General features: G+C 39.4%; 1 protein-coding gene across 12 annotated transcripts in view; it reads left to right on the forward strand.

The window, feature by feature from the left end:
* The window catches only part of MAP7 (microtubule associated protein 7), a 179,735-nt gene that overhangs the window by 63,921 nt on the left and 88,278 nt on the right, over window positions 1-27,536 (forward strand). The window contains exon 1 of one of the 12 annotated variants that reach the window (XM_053904451.1): window positions 9,369-9,511. The exons of the other annotated variants lie outside the window; for them this stretch is intronic. Coding sequence (XP_053760426.1) covers window positions 9,490-9,511 — 22 coding nt within the window. The 5' untranslated portion in view covers window positions 9,369-9,489. Of the gene's footprint in view, window positions 1-9,368; window positions 9,512-27,536 lie in introns of those variants that run through there. 12 annotated transcript variants of the gene reach the window in all.

Raw genomic sequence — 27,536 nt, forward strand, 5'->3', positions numbered from 1 at the left:
CTCTGGCCTCAGGACCTTTGCACCTGTATACTAATCGCTCCATCTCTGTCTGAAACACTGTTTCTTGGCTTTTGGAATGACTGGACCTGCGCTCCTACTTCCTCAGGAAGGCCTTTTCTGACCCCTCCCCCCCCCCCCACTACCTAACATCTCCTATCCCACCCCCAGTATTTTTTGCATAAGGTGGATCTTATTTATCAATCTATTCTTTCCTGTACCATGTATCTACATCCACTGGATCGAAGAGTCTTGAAGAATGCTTGGCACACAGCAGGCACTTGGTAAATGAATGGTCTGGTGAATAAATTGCTACTGTCTCTGAAGTTGTAGTGAAAGGGGCTCTCTGTGTTTCCAACCAAAGATGCAGAAGTTCCACTCTAGGCATGTGTCCTATATACGTTGATAATATTTGTGTAACTCTGTGGGCAGCCTTGTTTACAACATTGGAAAATTGGAAACAATGTAAATATACTACATAAATCATGGTGTTTTCCTATAGTTCAGTATTGTGCAACCATTAATAAGGGTGTTTTAGAAACATAGCTGATGAAGAAATAGGTCCAGAACATAAAACATGTTCCAAAATATGATATGAAGATCCCATTTTTTTTTGTATTCTACACATAAACACACATACTTCAAAAAAATCTAGGGGCGCCTGGGTGGCACAGTCGGTTAAGCGGCCGACTTCAGCTCAGGTCATGATCTTGCGGTCCGTGAGTTTGAGCCCCGCGTCGGGCTCTGTGCTGACAGCTCAGAGCCTGGAGCCTGTTTCAGATTCTGTGTCTCCCTTTCTCTGACCTTCCCCCATTCATGCTCTGTCTCTCTCTGTCTCAAAAATAAATAAACGTTAAAAAAAGAAAAAAATTAAAAAAAAAATCTACAGGAACAGACACTAAAATATTTACAGTGGTTATGTCTGAATTTTGGGATTGCAGCTTTTGTATGCTCTGTTGTCTAATTTATTAGTTACTATTTATTGTCTAATTTATTACCTTTTGAAATCTATACCCTTGCCCCAGCATTGCTAAAAATGACCCAAATACTGGAGGCCAGGTCATTGCAATGTGGTAAGCTTCTTGAGCTTCAGCTACGCCCAGAGCCTTTCACAGGGTAGACAGATCTGAGTCTGGTAACTCCCCTCCTTTGGTAACACTGTCAGAGGAGTGTCTTCAGCGTGTTTGTGGCTTAGAGAAAGGACAAGCACTTCTGAGTGGGAAAATCAGGGTAGACTTTATGGAGGACGAAGACATTGGCGTTGGCTCTTGAAGTATTTAGAAGATCTGACAGATGATTGAAGAGAGAAACCCCCTAGAAAGAAGAGCAAAAGTAAAAGCAAGGAAAGAAAAGGAGAGGGAAGGAAATCACGAGGGCATGTTAAAGAAGTAACACATGCAGTCATTCTGTAAAAACAGGCCATCTGGGGGAGTGTTAGGACATGGTTCTTGAAAAGTAGATAGAAATACCTCGCAGTGGCCTTAATCTGGCAACTAAGGTGTTTAAGCAGGGGAACGATGAGCAACTAGAGCTGATTTTTCAGGCAACTAATCTGACAGATCCAAGGAATTGAAGGGGAAAGACTGGCAGTGGTGAGACCGGTCTGGACGCTGAAGATGGAGACAGAATGGTGAGGCTGGTTGAGCCAAGGCTGCTTGCCCAATATGTCGAGTAGGCTGCTAAGCCCGACTCTATTTAATAGGAGAAAACCCTACACTATTTGAATGCTCTTATTTCCTGGTCACTTGCCACAGGGTCATAAGCCTCTTAGAGTCTGGTCATGCATATAAATTAGGTTATAAGGTAAAAATTTGTATTTTGAATATACATTTGACATTTTTACTTCTCTCCGTCCCCCAACTTCATTATGGCATTACTGGTACTACTCACTGAGGACAGTATAATGTCTGGGGCTAGTGGGTGGGAGAGAAAAGGCTGAATGATCATGGGCTGGGATATATAAAAAAGGAAACCTCAGATTGTTGGGGATTTTAATATATATTTTAATGTTTATTTTGAGAGAGAGAGAGAGAGAGAGAATGCACACAGGGCAGGGAGGGGCAGAGAGAGAGGGAGAGAGAGAATCCCACAGGCTCTGCACTGTCAGTACACAGCCCAACATGGGGCTCAATCCCATGAACTATGAGATCATGACCTGAGCCTAAATCAAGAGGCATCAACCAACTGAGCCACCCAGGCGCTCAACCACCTGAGCCACCCAGGCACCCCATCAGATGATGTTTACTTGTTTTTTTTAAGTGAAAGATGTAAGACGTTTTGTACAAGAGTTTTTTACATACACAGACAATTTTAGTTCCCTGAAACTACTGAGACGTTTCAGGCCCACGTTCTGAAGGCAAATACCTGAAAATATTACATTGGTTTTGGGTTGGAGAAATAGTTAATGTCCCTTTTGAAACTAGGTCAAGTTTTTTAACTTTATCTTCTGCTCTAACTCAGGACCCCAGCTGTCAGGCTCTCCCAGAAATTTACAACAAAAGATGGAGAGCTCCTCTAATACTTGGTTACAAATCCCTCATGTGGACGTGGACATTTAAAGCTTTGAGAAGTCATAAAAAACATGTGGAGAGATAGCTCAGCAGAAATTCTTTTCCTTGAAAGAAGCAATTGACCCTTTCTAGCAGCTTTATAGCCCCAGTGATCCAGACTGGGCAACTTGACTTTGCCAAAATGTTTAGTAAGAACTGTTGTTTCAAGCATAAAAAATTTAAGTGACTTCCGTGTAGTTACCCCTAAACTACTGTGCCTCCTTGCAGGTGCCACAAGAAAGCTGGTTATAGCCTGGGACATATCTGTAGTGGGACAGGAAGAAGGTTGAGAGGGTTTCATTACTGGTATGATGAAAAGGTATCAAAGTAAGATAAACTATCTCTTATTAGTTTGGTAAAATGTAGAGTTTTGGCCATTCCTGTGAAGCATAGAACAGAACGGAAAATTACTTCTGCAATTTGAGGTCAGCATACAGGACTCCAGAGTTATGTAAATGTGGATTTTAAGAAACAGACAAACATGTTGTGCAATTTTCAAGAACACATTCTTGGGAGACTATAGATGCTGGAGAGGGTGTGGAGAAACAGGAACCCTCTTGCACTGTTGGTGGGAATGCAAACTGGTGCAGCCACTCTGAAAAACAGTGTGGAGGTTCCTCAAAAAATTAAAAATTGATCTACGCTATGACCCAGCAATAGCACTGCTAGGAATTTACCCAAGGGATACAGGAGTGCTGATGCATAGGGGCACTTGTACCCCAATGTTCATAGCAGCACTTTCAACAATAGCCAAATTACGGAAAGAGCCTAAATGTCCATCAGCTGATGAATGGATAAAGAAGATGTGGTTTATACATACAATGGGATACTACTTGGCAATGAGAAAGAATGAAATATGGCCTTTTGTAGCAACGTGGATGGAACTGGAGAACTTTATGCTAAGTGAAATAAGTCACACAGAGAAAGACAGATACCATATGTTTTCACTCTTATGTGGATCTTGAGAAACTTAAGACCATGGGGGAGGGGAAGGGGGAAAAAAAAGTTACAGAGAGGGAAGGAGGCAAACCACGAGACTCTTAAAAACTGAGAATAAACTGAGGGTTGATGGGGGGTGGGAGGGAGGGGAAAGTGGGTGATGGGCATTGAGGAGGGCACCTTTTGGGATGAGCACTGGGTGTTGTATGGAAACCAATTTGACAATAAATTTCATATTAAAAAAAAAAGAAAAGGAAAATAAAACATTGTTGCATGGAATCCACTTTTTACAGAACTGACTGACCTGCTCCGATAACCAGCTTGTGCACCTTCTGTCACTCTCCAGGGCACTACAAAGTGGAAGCTAAAAAGCAGCTTCTTCCTTTTTCCAGCATCCTCTGGGGACTGTCTAAAGGAAAAAGAGTGGAGTAAGATAACTTTTGGGAAGGAAAGTAAAACAGAGTGCTAGGTGCGTTATAAATGTTGAAATCAACAAATTACCTCCCAAAGCTACACTCACTACTCCTTGAACACAGAGGAAATGGAAAAAATCAACAATTAAGAGTAAGATGGGGGGTGGTGTCTGGAGAAAGTGACATATTGCAATGTTCCTCAACTGACATTGTGGTTAGGAGCAAGTTGCCATGGGATTTGAAGCAGTTCAGAAGTCTTCAAGTAAGACCCATCATGATCAAAATCAGTGTATGGCAGACAGTCTAAATGAACTGGGTCTTTTAATTAATTATGCGTACCAAATCGGGATGGTTTTTAGCTTTTAAAAATTTCAGCGAAACTTAAGTTCCTTTATAAATTGAATCTCTGCTTTTACTTTTCCATAAACAAAATCTGTTTCTTACTATTTGCCTTCTAAAATAGCAATAGCCACGGTCCAAACATTTTATATTAAACACCAAATTTGACCAAACACCCAGAGTTTTTAAACTGCGCCATTTTGATAATTGTGATAATCAAATCTAGTATATGTGATTTTTTTAATGCAAAATATTTGCAGATATTCAGGAAAAGATTTTAAATTCTTACAAATAATGAGAATACTCTCTACATACTAAATGCTTTTCTGGTCTAAGGACTTAGCCTGTCCATGTTCTTCAAACTATTGATAGAACCACTAGATTTTCGTCTACACATTTATATATTCATTCATATACTTGTTATTACATGCACACACACACACCCCTCTGAGGTTTTCTAAGGAGTGCAAAACAATGTTGGATCACAGTTTTCTGTGGAATAAAGCTTTGTTTAAAAAAAAAAGCAGATGCAGCTTAACACCTTATTAACATAAGAACTGTTGTTTTATAAGAACTGTTGTTGTTGTTGTTTTTCCTGTTAGTAGCCAAAGTTGAGGAAAAATAAGAAAAACAAAGAGGAAGCAGGGTGAGTAAATAGCACATTTGATGAGGGTGTCCTCACCTTGTCAAGGCAGGTGCTCTGAGGTGTTAAGGGTGACAGTGGGGACGCAGATGGGAGCAAAGAGCTAGTGAACCAACCATCATCTCTTCTACAGAGCAATTTTAGGAAGCCTCTGAGGGACGCAGGTAGTCAATGAACAGGAATTGAGGGAGTTGACAAAAGGGAAGAGGCTGGATTCCTCAGTCATGGCAAACTGTTCTGTAATCAAGTTGGTAATTCACCAACTGTGCCATTACGAAATATTTACCATGTTTTATACTGAGGATTATTATGTAATATAAATAAAGAAATATTAATTTCCCTTTAATGTTTTAGGATTTATGTATTTATTACTTTTTGTAAATTATTATATTTTAAAACGGATTTCCATTCCCTTAAATCTGAATTATAAACTGTCATTTCTGCCTTCATTTACCGGCCAGTATCCTGCACTGGTACTGTTTTGCTATGTATTAAAAATGAAACCAAAAATGAACGGGTACGCTGAGGCCTTAATTTTGAGAAAATAAGAACAGTGATGTGTGGGGTTAGAAATGGGCCTCTTTCTAAGGTAGTTACCGTGCAGTTACAGTTTGAGATGAGATGTCATTGACGGTGCCCCCTGCTCCACATGCTGGGGCACAGACGTCTCCTTGAGCCACTTGTCGCATAAAACCCTTTATTCTCTTTCCTCCCTTGTTAGCATTCAGCTGTTTTTCTGGATGAATGCGCCACCATTTAGTTCCAAACTCTTGTTCCTAAGGGAAGAGTGGCACACTGTCTCCACACAATGTCACCTCCTGTCCTCCCTGCCTGTCTTCTCTCCTCGTGGTACCAGCCCTTTCCCGTCATCAGGCGACCCTAGCCTCGTGCTTCCTGGCTGCTCGGAAGTGAGAAGTCACCTACTTAGGGTGCTGATGCTGTAGGAGGTCATGGTGTAGGGATTAGGCTTCTAGTTCAACAAGTTACTCCCTTGTAGAAATCGGAGCCCGCACCTATAAAATTGACATGATAACAGGGTTGTTGTGAGATTAGACCAGTTCCTGTGTGTTGTATATGCTGTGCCACTCTTTGGAAGAATCTTCTCCTCCCCTCATCTGGCTACTTCCTATGGGTAAAGGCCCTGAGAATAATGTCTGACGTATAATAGATCAAGAGTTCAATTTTTTTTTTTTTTAATGTTTATTTCTGAGAGAGACACTGCAAGCGGGAAAGGGGCAGAAAGAGAGGGAGACACAGAATCCAAAGCCGGCTGCAGGCTCCCAGCTGATAGCACAGAGCCTGATGTGGAGCTCGAACTCAGGAACCGCGAGATCGTGACCTAAGCCAAAGTTGGACACATACCTGACTGAGGCACCCAGGTGCCCCAAAAGATCAGGAGTTTAAGCGGTTGCTTTTATTTACCATGGCATGGGGGGAAGGAATCTGTGCTTCGTAAGGCAGGCTTTTCTTCCGTTACCCCTACTCTTTCCTAACAATGTCAGCTGTGCACACAGCTGGTCAGTATGGAAGGATGGATGTGATGGCAGGGATGGGCACTGTGGAGAATTTCTGAGGAAATTGGATGGAAAGTAGAAATAGAAGAGGCTTAGGGAAAGTAGCCAGGTGAGGGGAGAAGATTCTTCCAGGGAGTGGCGGCAGCGTGTTCGACACTGATCATGTGAGGAGAACCAAGTTCAGGGAAACACCACCGACCACAGCCGTCCGTAAGGCCAGAGAGGAGGCTTCCAGATAGACCCGTAGCAGGCTGTCCTGCCGGAGTGTGGTGAGAAAGACAGCTGTGAGGTCCTGGAGACCTGCTGGTCTTTCGTGCCAAGGGGGCTGGAGTTTATCCTGGGGAAACTGAGGCATTCAAAGAAGTTACACGATCATATTTGCATTATAGAAATGTTAGTGTCACGGCTGTGTCAGCGACTGGTTTTGTGGGCTCAACACTTGGAAGGCCATCCATAGGCCAGTTAGGAGACTCTCGTGACAACTTCCTGTTCCCTCAGAAGTTCTACTAATCTCCCATCAACTGGGAAACAGATCACCAAGCTAGTTACATTTGAGTCTGAAATATGAATACAGGTTCTGAGGGAGGGAATGATAGGTTTTTTAAATTTGTGAATGGGAATTACTTTTTGTTTGATAAATTCCCAGTTCCTGTCTTCTGTTTAAATCAGCTGTCAGGTGAGTTAGAGTCTCACTCTTAATATTAATGGAGCCCTACTGAATATATGGGTGTAGAATTATGGGAAAGTTGATATTTTAATAACAGGCCTCAAAAGTTCCTGAAATTAAAGCCAATACAGTCCTTTGGTTACTGCTTATTACTTCCTCATGAATTTCGTTGCTCCGATTAGGCAGAATTGGAGAATTCTTCTACTTCTTCAGAAATTCAGGCAGTCTTTGAATATTACTTATACCCCAGCCATTCTACCAAACATGACCACAGAGAAGTTTGTGAGGCATGGTCTGTGGCTTCCAGTCCCAGTGTAGCAGACGTGGACCCACCTTTCCTGTTGTGTCCGTCTCCTATCTCCCTTGCAGCATTAAGGTCTACTGGAAAAAAACAAAAAAAACCAGTGCATCAGTTGGAAGACATGGGGGACATAAACAGACACATAGCAGAAGAAGATGGCCTGCTATCCAGCACCCTCCTGCAGGAGCCGGGCTCGGAGGGGAAGCAAGGGGGAAGGTCACCATTGATTTGGAGCCACTAGAGCTGTGATTTTTTTTTTTTTAAACCAAGGGTAATTTTGCCCCCATCTCCCCTCCCTTCCAGGGACATTTGGCCATGCCTGAAGACATTTTATTTATTTATTTATTTATTTATTTATTTTAATGTTTATTTTTTGAGAGAAAGAGAAACAGTGTGAATGGGGGAGGGGGAAAGAGAGAGAGAGACAGAGAGAGAGAGACAGAATCCGAAGCAGGCTCCAGGCTCTCAGCTGTCAGCACAGAGCCCGATGTGGGACTTGAACTCATGAACCGGCAGATCATGACCTGAGCCGAAGTCGGGCGCTTAGCTGACTGAGCCACCCAGGTGCCCCTGAAGAAGCTTCTTGATCATCTTCGCTCTGGGTGTGGGTGGTGGTGGTGGTGGTGCTGTTAGCATATACGGTATGTCCTAGAATGCTGCTAACCATCCTGCAGTGTCCTGCAAAGCTTCCTCCCCTTCCCCTGCCCCTCACATCAAAGATTATCCCGTCTAAAATACCAGTAGTACGAGGGTTGAGAAACTTTGCACTAGAGGTGTTGTCTATATGGGCTGTGTTTGGAAATGTAAGCATCTGGTTGGGGGAAATGGTGGTACTTAGGCAGCCTTGGAGATGTTGGGGTGGTGCTGGACTACAACTGACATTGCATGGCTCTTAGTAGTTTCTAGTTCTTGGGGCATTAAAACAGGTTGATTGCCAAGTCCAGTGGGTGCCTGACCCTCAAACCTCTTAGAAATTCTCTGTGTCTAGTTTCTTTAGTGGGTCAAGTCCTGCTACTCAGGAAGGATTAAAACCTTGTATTTTCTTCTAGAAATTGTATTTCCTTCTTCAAATGGGACCAGTTGCTCACCCACATTCATTCAGTTCATTGATTTTAATCAAAGTATTCTGGCCCCCATGGCACATGTGTTTAAATCGTATAAGGGCCCAGGAAGGACTTGACCCTTTTTCCTCAGTTTCCCCTCTTTGCCCTTAGACAAAAGCCATTCTTAAGGTAAGTCTAAGGTAAAACTGTGATAGACATTTTGAGTCCAATGTTTGCAGTGTAATTTATCACTGGCTTTTTCTTAAAAAAAAAAAGAGAAGTATATGTCCCCAGAATTTATCTAGAAGTAATTTTGAAAACTTCAGCATTTATATTCATTGACTGTTCCTCTCCTCTGTGAAGACCTTCAGAATTTCCCAAACTTGCTAAAGCGAGTCAGTCTATTGGAAACTTCTGAAGAGAAGCAAAACTTCATTTCACGCGGCCTTTCATCAGCTCCATGCCTATTCTCAGGGAAGGGAGAAGAACAGAGGTCTCTCTGCCTGACTGACCCTAAGTGAGCGCCTTTTCAGATGCCTTTGGTATGGGAACAAAATCAGCCATAATCTTCAGGGTTTTAAATGTCATTTTCGATACATCAGGAGACCAAAAGGCAGAAACGTCTGGGAAAATAATAAATAACACTTAGATGGTTTGGGAAAGCAATTAAGTTTTTAATTATGTGCTTAACGCACATCCTGTTTGGGGGCCCAGCTGAGTTTGAATCCTTGTGCTTGAACTGATGTTTAGCAACCATTTCTTAACCAGGAAGGGCCTCCCCGACTCCCAGCCCACACCCATTTGAGCTTCACTGGCTCTTTTGAACAGAAGCCATTCTCACTTTTTACTTGGTTCAGTGAACAAGGTTACTGTGTAAAAGCAGTGTCTGTGGAGCTGTGGGTCTCACTGCCCTTGTGCCTTCCCCCCCGCCCCCAAGTGTACCTCAAGCTGTGTGAGGCGGAATACTTAGGATGATTAAAAGGGCCCTTCACTGATGATTTGGTGTTTGCCTGGCTGAGGAGCTCAAAGCAAGAAGACGGAGACATGCAGCCATGTTGCAGCCTATTCCAGAAAGGAATTTAGGATGGGGGACCCTAAGCCAGACTGTAAGTTCTTGGACTCAGTCAGGAAATTCAGGAGCCAGGCAATCTTTACACTGATTTTTAACACTTAAAACAGGCAACCATACACAGTAGAAAATGTTTTGTTTGGGGGGGAAGAAACGTGCCGATTTTAATGTTCTTAGAGGAAGGAGTGGGAATTGTAATTAAATAGGATGATTTTTGTTTTTTATGTTCTATAGATGATGGGTGTCTACTTCTGTCTACGTTGTCCTGGAGCCATGGGACAGTTTCTGTGAACATTATGGGCAAACTATCATTATTCTCCCTTTTCCATGTTCCTACTTTTTTTTTTTTCTTTTGGGAAAACCCAAAATGAAAGCCCTGACATTTCCTAGAGTCTCCTTAAAGTGCAGATCTGGGCCATCGCAAGCTGCACACACACTTGTGCTGCCGTCCAAAGAAAATTTTAGCACGTAATTTATTGATGATTTCTCTCTCTCTCTCTCTCTCTCTCTTTTTTTAAACATTTGACATGTTTTTAAGTAATCTCTACCCCCAACGTGGGGCTCGGATGCATGACCCTGAGATCAAGAGTCACATACTCTACCAACTGAACCAGCCAGCCAGCCAGCCAGGCGCCCCTGATGATTTCTTAATGCTCTTAATATTTGTATCTGGATCAGATCAGGAGAATTTGGGGAAATGATTGTTTTTCTATTTAGAGGGGTATATTTGGAAAGTTCTGTTTTTTCCTGCTTGAAAAGAAAAATCTTAATTCCCTTGCCTACCTTTTGGTTTCTTTGTTTTTGTTGTTGTTGTTGTTGTTGTTGTTTTAAATCAAACATTGCCTATATTTCCCTTTTGGATTTCTCTTCACCAGAATGCTTTCATTTCCTCAACACGTAAACAGTGACTCACATGGGCTTTTACAGACAAAACTATAGGCATTGGAATCTTATTAGTACCTGTTGGGGTTATTTTTATCCCCCTATTTTCTTCTCTAGAAGTTTCTTGATGTAGACGTTTTATCAAATTTTATTTTTCAGAACAATAAAGATGCTTTACTCACTAAATTACTTGTCCTTACAAAATATTATGTATCTTCATTTTCATAGGTAATATTTGTAAATTTTGTCATAAAAATACATCTGATCTAGGAAAGAAAGGTTATATATAGTGTCAGTATCCAGTAACCATTAGGAGATGGAGTGTGGTGTGTATAAATGATTTGCTTTTGGTATTTTAGTATTATAAAATGAGTCAGAGTGGCATACTAGATATATCTTTGTAGCTAGATCTGACTTTTCCTTTTACCTTTGACACTTAATAGCTCTGTGACTTCAGACAAGGTATTTATATTCTATAAGTGTGTTGGTATCATTATTACACAATGAGAATTATCTCTAATTTGCAGGATTGTATGTACTTGAAAGAAGTAAGATGCCTTACTTAATGCCCAGTTCCCCAGAAAAAAAAAATATCAGTGTTATTAATGTGTGTATTAACTCATTTTCTATTCCATTAACTCACTTTCCAATTCATTTTGTACTTAATGACTATTTTTTGGAGACCTATCTTTCTGTGTGGAAAGCATATTTATGTATAGTACTGAAGTATTAGGATTAGACATAGTCGCACACACAATAAGCACTGATTTTCATAATGAATTATTCAAGTGTGATAAAATAAGATTGCGTCAATCAAATGAAACTCAGGTTACTCAGTAAGAAAATAGGAAAAATGTCTCTGTACACTCCGTGGCATCCGCTCCGCTCATTCATGAAAGCCCACACAGCTGTGGGAACAGAACCTGTTGTCGACATCAAGCTGCTATGGAATAACTGTAGGAGTTATGAGTGACCCCCCACCCCCCGCCCGCCAGACAAAAACTGTTCTCTGTAATTATCCGACCTATCCTCACCTTCGCACTTATCATTGTCTGATGTAATAATGTGTACTGTGTTCCCACGCTGCGATGTATGCTTGATGGCAGCAGGGAGTTTTGTCGGTCTCGTTCACTGCAAGGCACCTGCCAACCTAATCAATCTATCGAGTTAATGCATCAGTCCCTAGTCTGCAGTCGGGCCACGCCTACTCTTTATAAAACACACAAGGTAACAAAATCGAGGATACAGTTTTATAGCTAAAATAAAGAGCCTCATAAAAGCACTAGCAGTTTGTTCCAACTTTTGGAAGAAAGGAAAAAGTCAGCACGAAATGTTACCATCTTCTGTTACAGATGATTAACGGTGTCCCAAGCAGAACAGAAAACGAAAAAGTTTACTTCCTTTGTGAAAAGTAATTAAAGTACGGACTCTAGTGAAATAATTTTGTGATAAAAGGCCAGGTCAAAGGCGAAATAAGCTCTTTCCCCTAAGCCCCGGGCGAGGTCCGTGGTCTGCTCCAGAGAGATAGCCCCTTCCACACACTCAGTGCTGTTCAACACACCCTGGCAAACTCAAGCTCCTTGACCAGGAATTTTATGTTGGCATATTTTTTAAAAGCTACAAGTCATGTTAAATGAGGCTTTCGAAAAACACTAGCCATTCTCAAAGTTACAGTGAATCTATACTTCTATGAAGAAGATAAAATGTTGTACTTTAGAGTCAAAATGCCAGGTTTCCACTCACTCACTCTTTTTTTTATTATTTATTTTTTTAAAATTTACATCCAAGTTAGTTAGCATATGGTGCAACAGTGATTTCAGGAGTAGATTCCTTAATGCCCTTACCCATTTAGCCCATCCCCCCTCCCATAACCCCTTCAGCAACCCTCAGTTTGTTCTCCATATTTATGAGTCTCTTCTGTTTTGTCCCCCTCCCTGTTTTGATATTATTTTTGCTTCCCTTCGGTTCATCTGTTTTGTATCTTAAATTCCTCATATGAGTGAAGTCATACGATATTTGTCTTTCTCTAAGTTTGCTTGGCATAATACCCTCTAGTTCCATCCATGTAATTGCAAATGGCAAGATTTTTTTTTTGTTTTGATTGCGAAGTATACTCCATTGTATACATATATACCACATTTTCTTTATCCATTCATCTGTTGATGGACATTTGGGTTCTTTCCATACTTTGCCTATTGTCAATAGTGCTGCTGTAAACATCGGGGTGCATGTGCCCCTTCAAAACAGCATACCTATATCCCTTGGATATACACCTAGTAGTGCAATTGCTGGGTCTTAGAGTAGTTCTATTTTTAGTTTTTTGAGGAACCTTCATACTGTTTTCCAGAGTGGCTAGGGCACCAGCTTGCATTGCCACCAACAATGCATAAGAGCTCCTCTTTCTCCACATCCTCGCCAACATCTGTTGTTGCCTGAGGTGTTAATGTTTGCCATTCTGACAGGTGTGAGGTGGTATCTCCTTGTGGTTTTGATTTGTATTTCCCTGATGATGAGTGATGTGGAGCATTTCTTCATGTGTCGGTTGGCCATCTGGATGTCTTCTTTGGAGAAGTGTCTATTCACGTCTTTTGCCCATTTCTTCCCTGGATTATTTGCTTTTTGGGTGTTGAGTTTGCGAAGTTCTTTATAGATTTTGGATACTAACCCTTTATCTGATAAGTCATTTGCAAATACCTTCTCCCATTCCGTCGGTTGCCTTTTAGTTTTGCTGATTGTTTCCTTTGCTGTGCAGAAGCTTTTTATTTTGCTGAGGTCCCAACAGTTCATTTTTGCTTTTGTTTCCCTTGCCTCTGGAGACGTGTTGAGTAAGAAGTTGCTGTGGCCAAGGTCAAAGAGGTTTTTGCCTGCTTTCTCCTTGAGGATTTTGATGGCTTCCTGTCTTACATTGAGGTCTTTAATCCATTTTGAGTTTATTTTTGTGTATGGTGTAAGAAAGTGGTCCAGGTTCATTTTTCTGCATGTCGCTGACCAGTTTTCCCAGCACCATTTGCTGAAGAGACTGTCTTTATTCCATTGGATATTCTTTCCTGCTTTGTCAAAGATTAGTTGGCCATATGTTTGTGGGTCCATTTCTGGGTTCTCTATTCTTTTCCATTGATCTGAGTGTTTGTTTTTGAGCCACACACTCACTCTTACACTGTTTGTGTGACCACAGGCAAATCCCAATTGACCTTTCTAAGCCTCTTTTCCCTCCTCTAAAGGGCAACAGTCATGCCTGCCTTAATCAAGTTAAGATGGTCAAGTAAGTTAATACCCAAGAAAGTGATTTATAATCCATAAAGCAAATTATACAGTGGTACTTGAAGATATACTAAAAAACAGTGCAAGCTATTTTCTTAAATGAAAAATTTAATCACTTTATGACTATATATATATTCTGTATTTGTCAAAGTATCATTAATTAGGGGAGGAAAAACCCACCAAAACAGTAAGAAGACCAAGGTACAGTTTTTAATGCCAAGGGACAGTTTTTAATACATATATATGTGTGTGTATATATGTGTGTGTGTGTGTGTGTGTGTATACATATATATATTTAAATTTAGAAAACACTGTGGCATAGTGGCTAAGATACTAGATTTTAAAGCCAAATTGATGATGATTTTACCCATGATTTAGCTATATATGTCAGACAAATTTCTTAACTTTTTTGAGCCTTGGCTTCCTTCTCTCAATGGTGGGGAGAATATTACCTCAATGCAGGCTTACTATGAGGAATAAATTGAATGAGACCAAGTGCTTAAAGCATCTAGTACAGTCTGGAACAAAATAGATGTTTAACAAATGGTGATTGTGTTTGTGGTTCTTGATTCTTTATAAATATCATTGAGTATATGATTTGTTTCTTAAATCATATGGTACCAAACTTTTAAAATCTATTAGTTAGCCACTATTACTATATATGAAAATCTACTAGAAATTTTCCTAGAGAAAATGATCCTCTAATTTTCCATAACTTCCACTTTTCTGGGCCTGAGGATATTTAGATTAAGTAGCCTTTGAAACAAGAGTCAGTACAATTAAATTTTCCAAAAGCTATCATTCACTCACCTAAACCTCCTGAGATCTCAAAGTATGTTAGGTAGAATTTAACTTATCCTTCTGTCACAAAACACAGATGTTCATAAAGGGTGTCTCAAGGACAGAAATTAAAAATTCTCTGAGAAATGCGTGTTGCTCGTGAATCTCCTATGCTCTCCAGCCAGAGTTGCTCAAGTTTAAACATAAAAATCTGCTGGATATGTTCTAGCATGAAATAGAATGAAAGGCTGGGGGGAAACTTTCATCAACAAGAAGGGCATGAGGGTAGTAATGTATATTGTCATACAACCTAAAGGTGTGTAAGTTCCAAGATTGACTTTATTTAGTCTGAGATGCACATCTATTAAAAGTCACCAATCCTTCTCAGAGCATTTCAACTGAGTTATTGTCTGGTGAATGATCTCTGAACTAAAGTTTTCGTACTGAATTACCAGCATTGGTATACTGTCTTGACAGTGTAATTTACTTTTCTTATCAGAACTTCAAGGTGACATAAATAAATAAATTTCAGTTGAACTATAAACCAATTTCAAAACTTAGGTTAAGTTTTCAATATATGGGAATCAATTCTCCATTAGAAAGTAGTTTCCTACGATGACCTTTTCTATTTAAAAAGATCATGCCATAATCCATTTCTGGATTGTAATCTGCTGGGTGATATAAATGAATTCTTAGTATCTTATCACAGACAGAATAAAATAATGTTGCCTGAACAGCAAGTAACATGTGACATGTGATGAAAGACCAAGAAGGTAAAGTTAATATTTAAGCTTTAATCCACTATTGGCAGTGCAACGTTGTCCTGTTTTTCTGTAACACAAGAGCTCTAAAGTACGGTCAAAGATTAACATTTTTATATAACATTTTATGAAGACTTCTTTGAATATTTGAATTTTGTGTTTTCTGGTAACCAAAATACATAATTTAAATATATAAGTATTTAAGTTTAGTGTTTTTATAATAAAATGCTATCAATACTAGCCAAAGGTCATGGTCAGGGTGAAAAATAAAACAAGTATGTCGCCCAATAATTTTAGTTGGATTACAAAATTATCAAGAACTAAGTGAAAGCTGTTCAACATGCATGAAGTATGTCCGCATATGTGAGAGTTTTCTTAGTTCTCAAACACATGGAGTTTGGCATATTAAATATTCTTAAGTACATTCTTAAATATTTATGTATTAAGTATTTTTACATGTATATAGTATTAGGAATAAGATGGGGCCCTTGTACTACAGCATCTCAGCTGCTCAGCTGTAGCTCAGCTTTGCGTGGTGTTTTAGAGTTTTCATATAAATTATATAATCTGTAACCAATAGCAGCTGAGTTAACTAAAATTCTGCCGTAGAAACCTAAGAAAGACACACACCTGAGAATACATGAAATGGAAATGATGTGGTTCGATCCGGTGTGGAAGAGGGCTGTGTTCTTCAGGAACTATTAAATCAATTGTGCTGTAGGCTTCAAGCAGTTAGTTTTCTGAAATGGATCTTTGCTGTATGTCACTACACCTAATTAAACAGCAATTCCACAGCTACCTCCTAGCAACAGATGTGTTAAATGGTCCCATGATGACGGGTGAGGCTGGGTTCTCCCAAGTCACAGCTCAGGAGATTTTAAGTTTGCTTGTATAGGATATCTCACTCATCCTACTGTGCTTTGCAGATATTGTTTGTTTTTTTTAAATTGGAGGTTTCTGGCAATCCAGCACGTTGATCAGTGCCATTTTCCCAGCAGCATTTGCTCAGCCCTCATGTCTCTCTTCCAGTTCAGTGTGGTAATTCTTGCAATAATTCAGACTTTTTCATTATTATATTTGTCATGGTGATCTGTGATCAGTGACCTTTGGTGTTACTATTATAGTTGTTTTGGGACACAACAAACTGCCCCCACACAAGATGGCGAGCTTAGAAGATAAATGGGGGTGTTCTGACTGCTCCACAACCAGCCATTCCCTCGTCTCTCTCCCCCTCCTTGGGCCTCCCTATTCCCTAAGACATAACATATTGAAATTAGGCCAATTAATAACCCTACAATGGTCTCTAATTGTTCAAGTGAAAAGAAGAATCACATGTCTTTCACTTTAAATCAAAAGCTAGAAGTGGTTATGCTTAGTGAGGAAGGCATTTTGAAAGCTGAGAGCAGCCAAAAGCTAGGACTCTTGTGCCAAACAGCAAAGTTGTGAATGCAAAGGAAAAGTTATTTTTTGTTTTTTAATTTTTTTTTCTTGTTTATTGTTTTTTATTATTTTTGAGAGAGAAAGTGCAAGCAGGTGAGGGGCAGAGAGAGAGGGAGATCGAGGTTCTGAAGCGGGCTCTGGGCTGACAATTGGAACTCACGAACTGTGAGATCATGACCTGAGCCGAAGTTGGACGCTTAACTGACTGAGCCACCCAGGTGCCCCAAAGGAAATTTCTTGAAGGAAATTAAAAGTGCTACTCCAGTGAACACATGAATGATAAGAAAGCAAAACCACTTTATGCTGATACAGAGAAAATTTTAATGGCCTGGGTAGAAGATCAAACCAGCCACAACATTCCCTCAAGCCAAAGCCTAATCCCAAGAAAGGTCTTAACCCTCATCAGTTCTGAGAGAGGTGAGAAAGCTGGAGAAGAAAAGTTTGCTGCTGGGGGCACCTGGGTGACTCAGTCGGTTGAGCATCCGACTTTGGCTCAGGTCATGATCTCACAGTTCATGGGTTCGAGCCCCACATTGGGCTCTGTGCTGACAGCTCAGAGCCTGGCTCCTGCTTCAGATTCTGTGTCTCCCTCTCTCTGCCCCTTCCCTGCTCGCATTCTGTCTCTCTCTCTCAAAAATAAATAAACCTTAAAAAAGCAAAAAGTTTGCTGCTAGCAGAGACAGGTGCATGAGGCTTAAGGGAAGAAGCCATTCCCATAACATAAAAGTGCAAGATGAAGCAGCAAGTGCTGGTGTAGAAGCTGCAGCAAGTTCTCCAGAAGATTTGCTGAGATCATTCATGAAGGTGGCTACACTAAACCAGTTTTTCAGTGTAGATGAAACAGCCTTCTGTTGGAAAAAGATGCCATCTAGGACTTCCTTAGCTAGAGAGAAGTCAGGGCCTGGCTTCAAAGCTTCAAAAGACAGGCTGACTCTCTAGTTAGGAGCTAATGCACCCGGTGACTTTAAGTTGAATCCAGTGCTCACTTAATCATTCCAGATTTCCTAGGGCCCTTAAGAATTACACTAAATCTACTCTGCCTGTGCTCCGTAAATGGAACAAGAAAGCTTGGATGACAGCACATCTGTTTACAACATGATTTACTAAATATTTTAAGCCCACTTTTGAAATCCGATCAGAAAAAAAAATTACTTCCAAAATATTACTGCTCATTGACAATGCACCAGTCACCCAAGAGCTCGAATGGAGATGTATGAGATTCACATTGTTTTCATGGCTGCTAACACAACAGCCATTCTGCAGCCCATGGATCAAGGAGTAATTTCAACTTTCAAGTCTTATTATTTACGAAATATGTTTCATAAGGCCATAGCTGCCATAGGTAGTGATTCCTCTGATGGATGTGGGCAAAGTAAACGGAAAACCTTCTGGAAAGGATTCACCATTCTAGATGCCATTAAGAGCATTCATGATTCATGGGAAGAGGCCAAAATATCAACATTAATAGGAGTTTGGAAGAAGTTGATTTCAGTACTCATGGATGACTTTGAGAGGTTCAGGACTCAGTGGAGGAAGTAACTGCAGATGTGATGGAAAGAGCAGGAGAACCAGAATTAGAAGTGGAGCCTGAAGATGGGACTGAATTGCTATAATCCATGATCAAACTTGAATGGATGAGTTGCTTCTTACAGATGAGCAAAGAAAATGGTTTCTTGAGATGAAATCTACTCCTGGTGAAGATGAGGTGAAGATTATTGAAATGACAAGTAAGGATTTAGAATTATTATGTGAACTTAGTTCATCAAGCAGCAGCAGGGTTTGAGAGGATTGATTTCAGTTTTGGAAGAAAGTCCTGCTATGGGTGAAATGCTATCAACAACATCACATGCTACCAAGAAATTGTTCGTGAAAAGAAGAGTCAATCCATGTAGCAAACTTTATCATTGTCTTATTTTAAGAAATTACCACAGCCACCCCAACCTTCAACAGCCACCACCCTGGGAATCAACAGCCATCAACATCAAGGCAAGACCCTCCACCAGCAGAAAGATAATGATTCACTGAAAACTCACACAATGTCTAGCATTTTTTAGCGTAAAGTATTTTTTAATTATGGTAAGTACATTGTTTTCTTAGACATAATGCATTGCATACTTTACTACAGTATAGTATAAATATAACTTTTATATGGACTGGGAAACCAGAACATTCATTTAACTTGCTTTGTTGTGATATTGGCTTTTTGTGGTAATCTCGAAGTGAACCTGCAAAATCTTTGAGATATGCCCATTGTTTTGAGCATGAAGGATGTGACAGAGGACCCTTCCTACCTACAGGAAATCAGGCAGTCTTTGAAAATGGAAAACAGTAGGAGAGACTCATTTTCTTTTGCTTTCTATGATTCGTAAATGGGATTTTGGTGAAGAATCAGGAAGATGAACTAATTTCTAGTGACAAAAATGTTTATTTTCAATTTTTTTATAAACATGCTTCCTAAGGTTGTTTATATATATAAGGTTGTTTTTATATATATATATATGTATATATATATGTATATATATGTTTATATATATATATAATGTTTATATATATGTATATGTGTATATATATATATATATATATGTATATATATATATATATATAAAATTATCAAAGTCTAAGAAAGCATTACAGCGAGTTTGGCACAAGCAGGAAAAATCACCCATAATCCCATCACCTTAATGGAGTCTTCTCAGTTTTCATGTATTTTCATGTATCAGTTTTCATGTATTCAGCATGAATGTGCATATTTATAATTTAATTATTTTCATTAAGGGTTACATTATGAGCATGCATGGTACTGCCTAACTTTTAGTACTTTTATTTTTACTAGTTAAGATAATAACCCAAGGAAGGAATATTCTTGACTATTGGTGCTTTTGAGTTTTTACAGTTGTAAGTGGTTGTTGGGGAGGAAAAACATTTCCTTTACTCTTTTAGGTTAAGTCCCTGAGGGCCTGTGAATTGAACTAACAAAAGACAGATTAACAAGAGAAAAGAAACAATTTTTATTTTTACCTGCACAGGAGTTCACAGAAAAGAAAGAAAATTCAAAGAAATGAATTTGGACTCAGGGGCACTTATACCATTTTAACAAAGGAAAGGGGGTTTGGGCTTCAGGGGCTGATAAATTGTGAAGTGACAAGAAAATGGAAAATCTACTGAGAAGATAAGAGTTAACGTAGTAAGGTTTGTTTTTGCAAACTCATCTCTGTGCTGTCTGTCTCTGGGGATAAGAGTCACTCTTCTTTTTCTGGTACAGGAAGGGGGGGGGGTGATCCTGTCACAGGGGAAATTTATGCCCCTGATTTTCGGCAAATGGGGACGGGGGACATAGAGAATTCTTCCTGCATCTGTTGATTCTCAACTGCCTTCAACTCAAAATAATACTTAATGCCAAGGTGGCATCTTTTGGAGTGCCATATGCTGATCCCCTTCGTGGTACACTAATGGGCATCTTTAGGTGTAAGGCTGCCCATGTTGTAGATTATTTCCTTTAGAGATTGTGGAGTTGATCATTTTAGACCTTTTAATGGCAGCAAATAAATGCTGCTGGATTCCTTTCCTAGCGTTATGCCAATATGCCAGTGTCCTGTAACTCCATTTTAATACTGCCACTTTGCCACTTACAGCTTTTTGCTCCTCATATTTTCAGTGCTGCATTTATTTGGAAGTACATGTCTGATATTTCTCTTCTGGGTACTAGATGTAACATCAGGAATTGTCTCTTCAAGGACCCAGAAAGGCATAGTTCTAACCATAGGTGAAGCTAGGAGCGATATCCATGTGCTGTGCTTTTAAGGGGTAGCATAACTTGAAGCAGGTGTCTGTTTCCACATTGATCTGTGGGTGAGGGGTCATTGAAGATAGTTTTAAAATTACAAATAGATAGTTTGAGTAGGGTTAAATCTTCATGAGCTATTCACCCCCAAACCCAAATTAACATTTGATTTCCAGTGGGACTAGTGGGTCAAATGATGGATGGATCCTGATGGGTGGGGTGTGGCTCAGCATTTGTGGTTTAGGGTTAGAACTCCAAACTGTTGGAGTTTCTGGCAGCTTGGGAAGATCCTAGGAGCTCCATGCACCTGAGTAGACAGGGAGGGGACCAAGAGACTAACACAAATATTGGAGATAAAGCATTGAAAAGCAGCAATTTTGTTAATATTTTTCATGGTTTCAAAACAAACACAAAACATAAGTGCATGCATACATATATAAATAAACAACTAAAAACACCAGGAAAAAAACCCCAATTAATTTCTCTCCGTGAACACTTAAAATTAAGTGGTCTGCCTTTGTTGATGTAATACCAATTATTAATAGTTTGGGATGAATGCTCTGAAGCTATTTCTTCACTTTTTAAAAAAGTTCATTTTATTTTACTAAATTCAGTCAAAATTTTTGACCCAGTGTTCCATATGAACATAAGAATAAGAAAATCTGGGGTTGCCTGGGTGTCTCAGTTGGTTAAGCATCTGACTTGGTTCAGGTCATGATCTCCTGGTTTTCAAGTTTGAGCCCTGCATCAGGCTCTCTGCTGTCAGTGCAGAGTCTGCTTCAGATCCTCTGTCCCCCTCTCCCTCTGTCCCTTCCCTGCTTGCGCTCTCTCTCTCAAAATAAATGAACATTAAAAAAGTGTTTTAAGAAAAGAATAAGAAAACCAAAGTAATTCACCAGAATTTATCTTACAGGAAAGAGAAGGTAAGACTCTTGATGGCTAAAATAATCATAATCATTAAATTTTTCCCGTTTGTGGCTAATGGGAGGAAGTCTGTCTATTCCAACATCTATCTATTCTAATCGCAGGAAGAGCCTCTCCCCAATTACAGCAAGTAATTAGATGGCCTGTTCACTTTCAGAATCCTTAAACTCACTCCTTGCACATTCACTGGATTTTTCAGAAGGCATATTATGATACATGCAAATTGAGAAATTTTGGGGCTGTCCCCATAAGCTGCTTACCACTGGGTTGAATCTTAAGCAATGCATTTGAAAACTCTGAAGCAGCTTCGATTTATTATAAATTAATGACATAGGATGTTCATTAATTATTAAGCTGCATTGAAATATGCTGAATGTTGTTGTACACAGGTTTTACAGTCAATACATGTCATCAGAATGGTTTGAAATTATCCCCTTGAGAAAAACAGGAAGGATTTTATCACTGTGCATTTGCAGTTGCTTGTTAGTTTTGCAGCAACTTTCAAAAACAGGACATTGATTTATGCTATTTTGCCTCTCCTCTTCCGAGAAAATTTAACCACTTTGGGGGGGGAAAGCCCCCCTATATCTCAAAAAGCTCCTCAAAAAAATATAAGAATTCAGTACTCAAGCTACTGATTTTATACTAACGTATTACATTTTCAATATTTTGGTAAGATAGGTAAAAGTATTCCATGGTGGGAATTACATTCCATTAAAAAATATGCACTTACGATGCAGTAGGGGTAAAGTTATTTAAAAACAAATTAAATGAAGAAACCTCCCCGGAAATGAATTTTGGATTCAGTTGTTTCAGTTATAGTATTTTTCTGCCTAGAGTTGTGTGCTGAATTCTGTTGGCGAGAAGGACAAAAGGCTTAACTGAAGCCACAGGGAATTATAGATAGCATGTATTTGGATATTGGGTAGCATGTATAAGGAGGAATGTAGTTATATTCCTCCTTAGAACTGTATTCTTCCCTTTCAGAGCCCTTATCCCAGTCTGTAACCTTCACTAGTGTGATCATTTGGCTAATGCCCAGGTCTCTGTTGCCTGTAAATTCCATGTGGGCAGAGCTATGCCTACTTCTGCCTGCCATTGCGTCCCCAGTGCCTAGCACATGGGATGTAGGTGCTCAGTGGGCAGTGGAATGATGGATGGACTGAGGGGAAGGGGAAGGATTCTTTTGGTCATTCTAAAAGTCCATGAAGTGTTGTTTTTTTTTTAAGATAATACATTAGTTGTGTTTTTCTCAGCAACTGATGGAAAGGGTTGCTTTGCCACTTTTTCGTTCTGCGTCTTATATTTGTCAGGCATTGCTGTAACACCATTTTGAAGAATGGGAATGCTTTACAAGAATTCATTGTCCTTTAACAATTACAGCCTTTTAAAAGGTTTGACTCTCACCATATGAAAGTTGAAATAATAGGGTCGCCAAATGGACCTTATTGCAAATTGAGTTCATATATAAAGATTTTCTAGCACATATCCCAGAGCATTGTTATATATTTCCTAGAATCTGCTCATCTTTCTGAGAAGTCTTAAAACAGCTTCTTGTTTCCAATTGCTTGGACTTCCCTTCCTTTTTATTTTAGTACAGCACCCTGTAAAGGTTTTTGCTTAAGAAAAGTTTTGAGTGGTAATTTTCAGGACAAACTGATATTAAGAGAACAATATTTTTTGCAATTTTCTTAAAGCACCACGTACTTAAGTATTTTTTCAAAATAATGATGCTTTTCAGCCAATATTTGAGGCTTTATTTTGCCTTATTACAGTTTAAAGATTTATCATAAAGTATCAATCTTAGTTGATAATATTAAAACACATCCCTTTATTTCCTGCTCTTACCGCATTGAAAGAAAATAAAGAGAAGCTCTGGGGAAAAAACCAGAAATCTTTAGTTTTAACTTTTTAAAAAATTTGTGTTTTGGGGAAGGTATGTGTGGGCAAGTGTGTTTTACTTTACAGTACCCTGGTTATGGTACAGACTCTTAAGGGTTTGTTTTGCTTGTTTGTTTTAGCTTTGGCTGTTGTTCATTGTAGAAATGAATATTAAAGCATCAAAAACAGATTGAGTATCCAGTGTATACTATACAAATTAATTTTCTAAAGTGCCAAATTTTTTTAATATCCTAAAGTTGGGGACTAACCTAAGAGCAGTCTTGATAGATGACAGTATGGCTTATCGCACAGTTCTCTGTTAGTTCGAATTACTACAAGATTAGATTTTAGAATATCTATCAGAATTAGTCTCCTGTATATTCCCTATAAAAATAGCTTCTTGAAACTGAGCTTGTGCTTACTGTTGAATAACAGTGAGTGTAAGACCTGTCCTCCTTGGCAGGTTTCTGGAATACATTCTAGGTTATCAGTTCTTAGTAGAATCATATGAAGTTGACCTTGGGGTAGAGTTGATCTGCTCGCATGAAAACTGAGAGACCTAAGTAACAAAGATGTAGACACAAAAAGTTCGCCAGTACATCTTTCTTGCCTCTGGAGAGGACCAGTGGGCAGAGCCAAACTTCAAGAATAATTTTAAGCTGGGTTATATGCTGAATTTTTATTCATTTTAATTGAAGCCCCAAATTGGAGCTCCAGCCAGCATGATTAATGTAATTTTAGTCTAGGAAACTTTTTAGAAATCTTTAAAACGCATGCATGGAATGCCAAATGCCTGAAGCTTTAACCCGTCTTTGTCTTTCTGACAACAATTAAACAATGGGACCATTGTTTCAATCTATTATTAGGTCATGTGGTAGGGTCATGTTTGCATAAAAGAGAATACTTGCCTTTCTGTTCTGTGATGGGCTTGTTTACAGCTTATTCAAAAATGGCATCAAGTTTTTGAGGAACATATTAAACATCACTATTCTATACCACTGAAAATTAAGTGACACATAAAGAGATGGTTCCCATTGCGATGGACTCTGGTGTACAAATTCTGAATAAGTATCCGTAGCCTGTGTTGAGTTTGTATAATTTAGCTTGTAACAGTTGCCTTTCCAGAGAGTCAAAGGACAAATGAGTCTCCAAAAATGACTCAGACTTTATTGTTTCTGGAAGACTTCACCACAAAGCAATAAAAAGTATGAAGTATCAATACAAGTATCAGTATAAACAGACGTGTCATACTTCTGATTTTGTAACCAAAAAGCCTGACCTCATTTATTAATGCAAATAAGTATTAATTTGCACCCTATCACAATGACACATCAATATAGATAGATTGGCAAAACAAGCCATTTTATTGTGTAAGTGGTAGAAAAACTTTTCCTCTGCCCTCTTAGGTATATTACCTGAACCTTGCAATTAAACTGTCAAAAGACAGATTAACAGAAGAAAAGCATATGATTCTTTACTGTTACTGATTTTTACATGCTTGGGGGCTTCACACAACTGAAGTGAAAACCCAAAGAGACATTTAAACCCAGAGGCTTATACACCATCTTGAGAAGGGTGATAGATAGAAGAGACTAGACCAGGGAAAGTAGATTTGGGCATCTAGGGGGAAGGTACACTATAGAAAGTAACTATATGGGAGAAAGTAATAGCACGGAAGGGTTATTTAGTAGGATTTGTTAGGCCGACTCAAGTTGTCTCTGGTGATTGGTTCTTCTGTTCCGGAAAAGGAGAACACCTTTACAAATGGATATTTGTCACTTTCACAAAGTGAAATTTATGCCTTGCTTTTAGGCAGAAAGGAGGTGGACAGAAAGTTCCTCCTGTGTCTGTTTCTCACTTGCCTTCAGCTCAAAATAATCAATATGCCAACTTTGGGGTATTTGGGGATGTTATATCCTGATCTGCTTCCCTTTATGTAAAACGAGACCCTGCTCTCATAGTTTTTCTTGCCTTGCTCTCAAGAGGCTCCTTTTCAGGAACAGTGCATTTTCTCCTTGTTCCTGGTTCCTTTGGTGACACCTCAGAGGTTTTTACCCCCACCGTGAACCACGTATCATTCAGGATGCATAAGTGGTGCACCTTTCTTATGGTCGTAGGAGAAGGGAAATGTGAAAAGCAAGGTGAAGAAGGTTTTAGGGGGAAAAATCTGGAGATCGGTTCCCTTAGAGCCCTCCATGTACATATACTGCCTTAAAACAAGGGTTCTTAATCAGGAGTTTATAAATTCAGAGGAAAATAACTGCATCTTTATTTCCAGTGACCTCTTCTGGAAACTGAACATTTCCTTTAATTATGAATGTGAGCAACAAACCTACAGCAGTGTTAGCACCAATAGAAGTCTGATACTTTCATATCTTACTACGGTTTCAGATATCTTAAAAGATAGTTTAAATGGATCTCAGCTTTGAAATCATGGCAGTTATTAGACTGCCCCTAGATTTTATTTAATGGGTTAATAAGGAAGCACATTACATTTTAATGTCTTGATAACCTTTTAAATAAAGATGGTTGTATTTTTTATGGTGCTTTGTATTTTAATTTATGCATTTAAAAATACTATCCTGAGAAAGGATCCAACCTGACTTTCGCCAAAGGAACCCAAAGCAGAAAGGTTGAACTCCTGTTGGTGGAAAGCCTTCACGTACCCGTAGGAGCATGCAGATCCCAATTTGCAAGCTGCTGAAAGGGGAATGCTGAAGCCCACCAGCTCTTAAACCGTGAATCCAGGACACCCAGACTTGCCTTTTTTGCCAAAGAGTGAAAAATGTGCAAAGTCACTCAAGCCTGTGGGAGACAAATCCTTCCAGTTTTAGTATATGTGCTGCCGAAGTGAGCACAATGGGAGGCAAGTCCTAGTTTAAATTCTGTTATCCATGGGTTCTGAATCAGGGATGTACATCAGACTCCTTTAGGGATCTATTTAAAAATACACAACTAAGTCTTACGCCTCAGGATTGCAGTTCAGCAGGTCTGGGTGGGACCCAGACATCTCTGTGTCAAAAGTCCATAGATGATCATACAAACCCTCAAATGAGAAGAAGTGCTCTGAAAGCTTGTTCTGTAAGAACTATTTTAAGGATCCCATTTTTAAAGATTTATGTTTAATTGAAAAAAGTTCATGGCAGGAAATGAGGAAACTTCACTATAGTTTGGAAGTTATAACTGCTGCAAAGACATCTTCTGCTGAGGCAGCAGGTGGAGGACAGCTCTTGACCATCAGTCCCTGGGGGCCATGAAACTTTCTGAAGCTACACATGCCATTTTTCAAGGTAAGGGGCCGATAGCTCTCCTGAGATTTGCAACAGCATTTAAGGTCTTTAAAAGAGGCAGAAAGAGGCAGGAAATAGCTTCCCAAATACGAGACCATGAAATTTAATTGTGAAATGACCAAAAAGGCAAAATTATCAGACCTACTAAGGAAACCGTTATGAGAACACCATTAATTCTATGAGAAAAGCACTGGACTATCGCTCTAATTGTTTAATCTTAGCAGTATTTTCTGCTTTATATTATTAATTCTTGGAATCAAAATACTTTTTTGCAACCTAAGTACAGCATCATAAGGTGGCAAAATAAGTGATTTTGATGCTATACATTGGGGGGGGGGAGGTAAATTATTAAAATATATCAAGTATTTATTGTGCTTAAAAATCCAAAAGAGGGGCACCTGGGTGGCTCAGCCGGTTGAGCATCCGACTTCAACCTAGGTCATGATCTCACTGGCCCCAAGTTAGAGCCTGGCGTCATCAGGCTCTGTGCTGACAGCTCAAAGCCTGGAGCCTGCTTCAGATTCTGTGTCTCCCTCTCGCTCTCTGCCTCACCCCCACTCACGCTCTGTTTCTCTCTCTTTCAAAAATAATAAACATTAAAAAAAAAATCCAAAAGAAAAAGTGATCATTAAAGTAAGAATTGAAAAAAAACTTTTTAAGATGAAATAATTTTATCTTAGCCCTGGGCTTTTTCTCTTACCTTTGACACTTTCGTGTCCTTGGACACGAGCCCTCTGTTCATCATTGTAATAATTCTGGAAACTTAATTCTTATTTTACTGTAAAGCCTAAAGTTTTCTTTTCACATTCGAAAATTATGAAGCAACAAACGTCCTATATGAAGTGTATAGTGTCCACCTTACGGCAAGTGAGGAAAAAAATTCTGTATTGTAACAAAGTGTTTTTGAAGAAATGAAGTGCCGTCTTTCAGTCATGAAAGAAGTTGACAGCTTTTCTAGTTGTCACAATTGCAAGTTGATGTCCATCTCTGCCCTTTTGCCTGTGTCAGATAAACTACTTCCTGCTTTGGATTACCGTGCCTTCTCCTTGTCCAGAAATGCCC

The sequence above is a fragment of the Panthera pardus genome, unplaced genomic scaffold (assembly GCF_024362965.1).
Source record: "Panthera pardus isolate Hobbes unplaced genomic scaffold, ASM2436296v1 HiC_scaffold_17, whole genome shotgun sequence".
Classification (NCBI taxonomy): domain Eukaryota; kingdom Metazoa; phylum Chordata; class Mammalia; order Carnivora; family Felidae; genus Panthera; species Panthera pardus.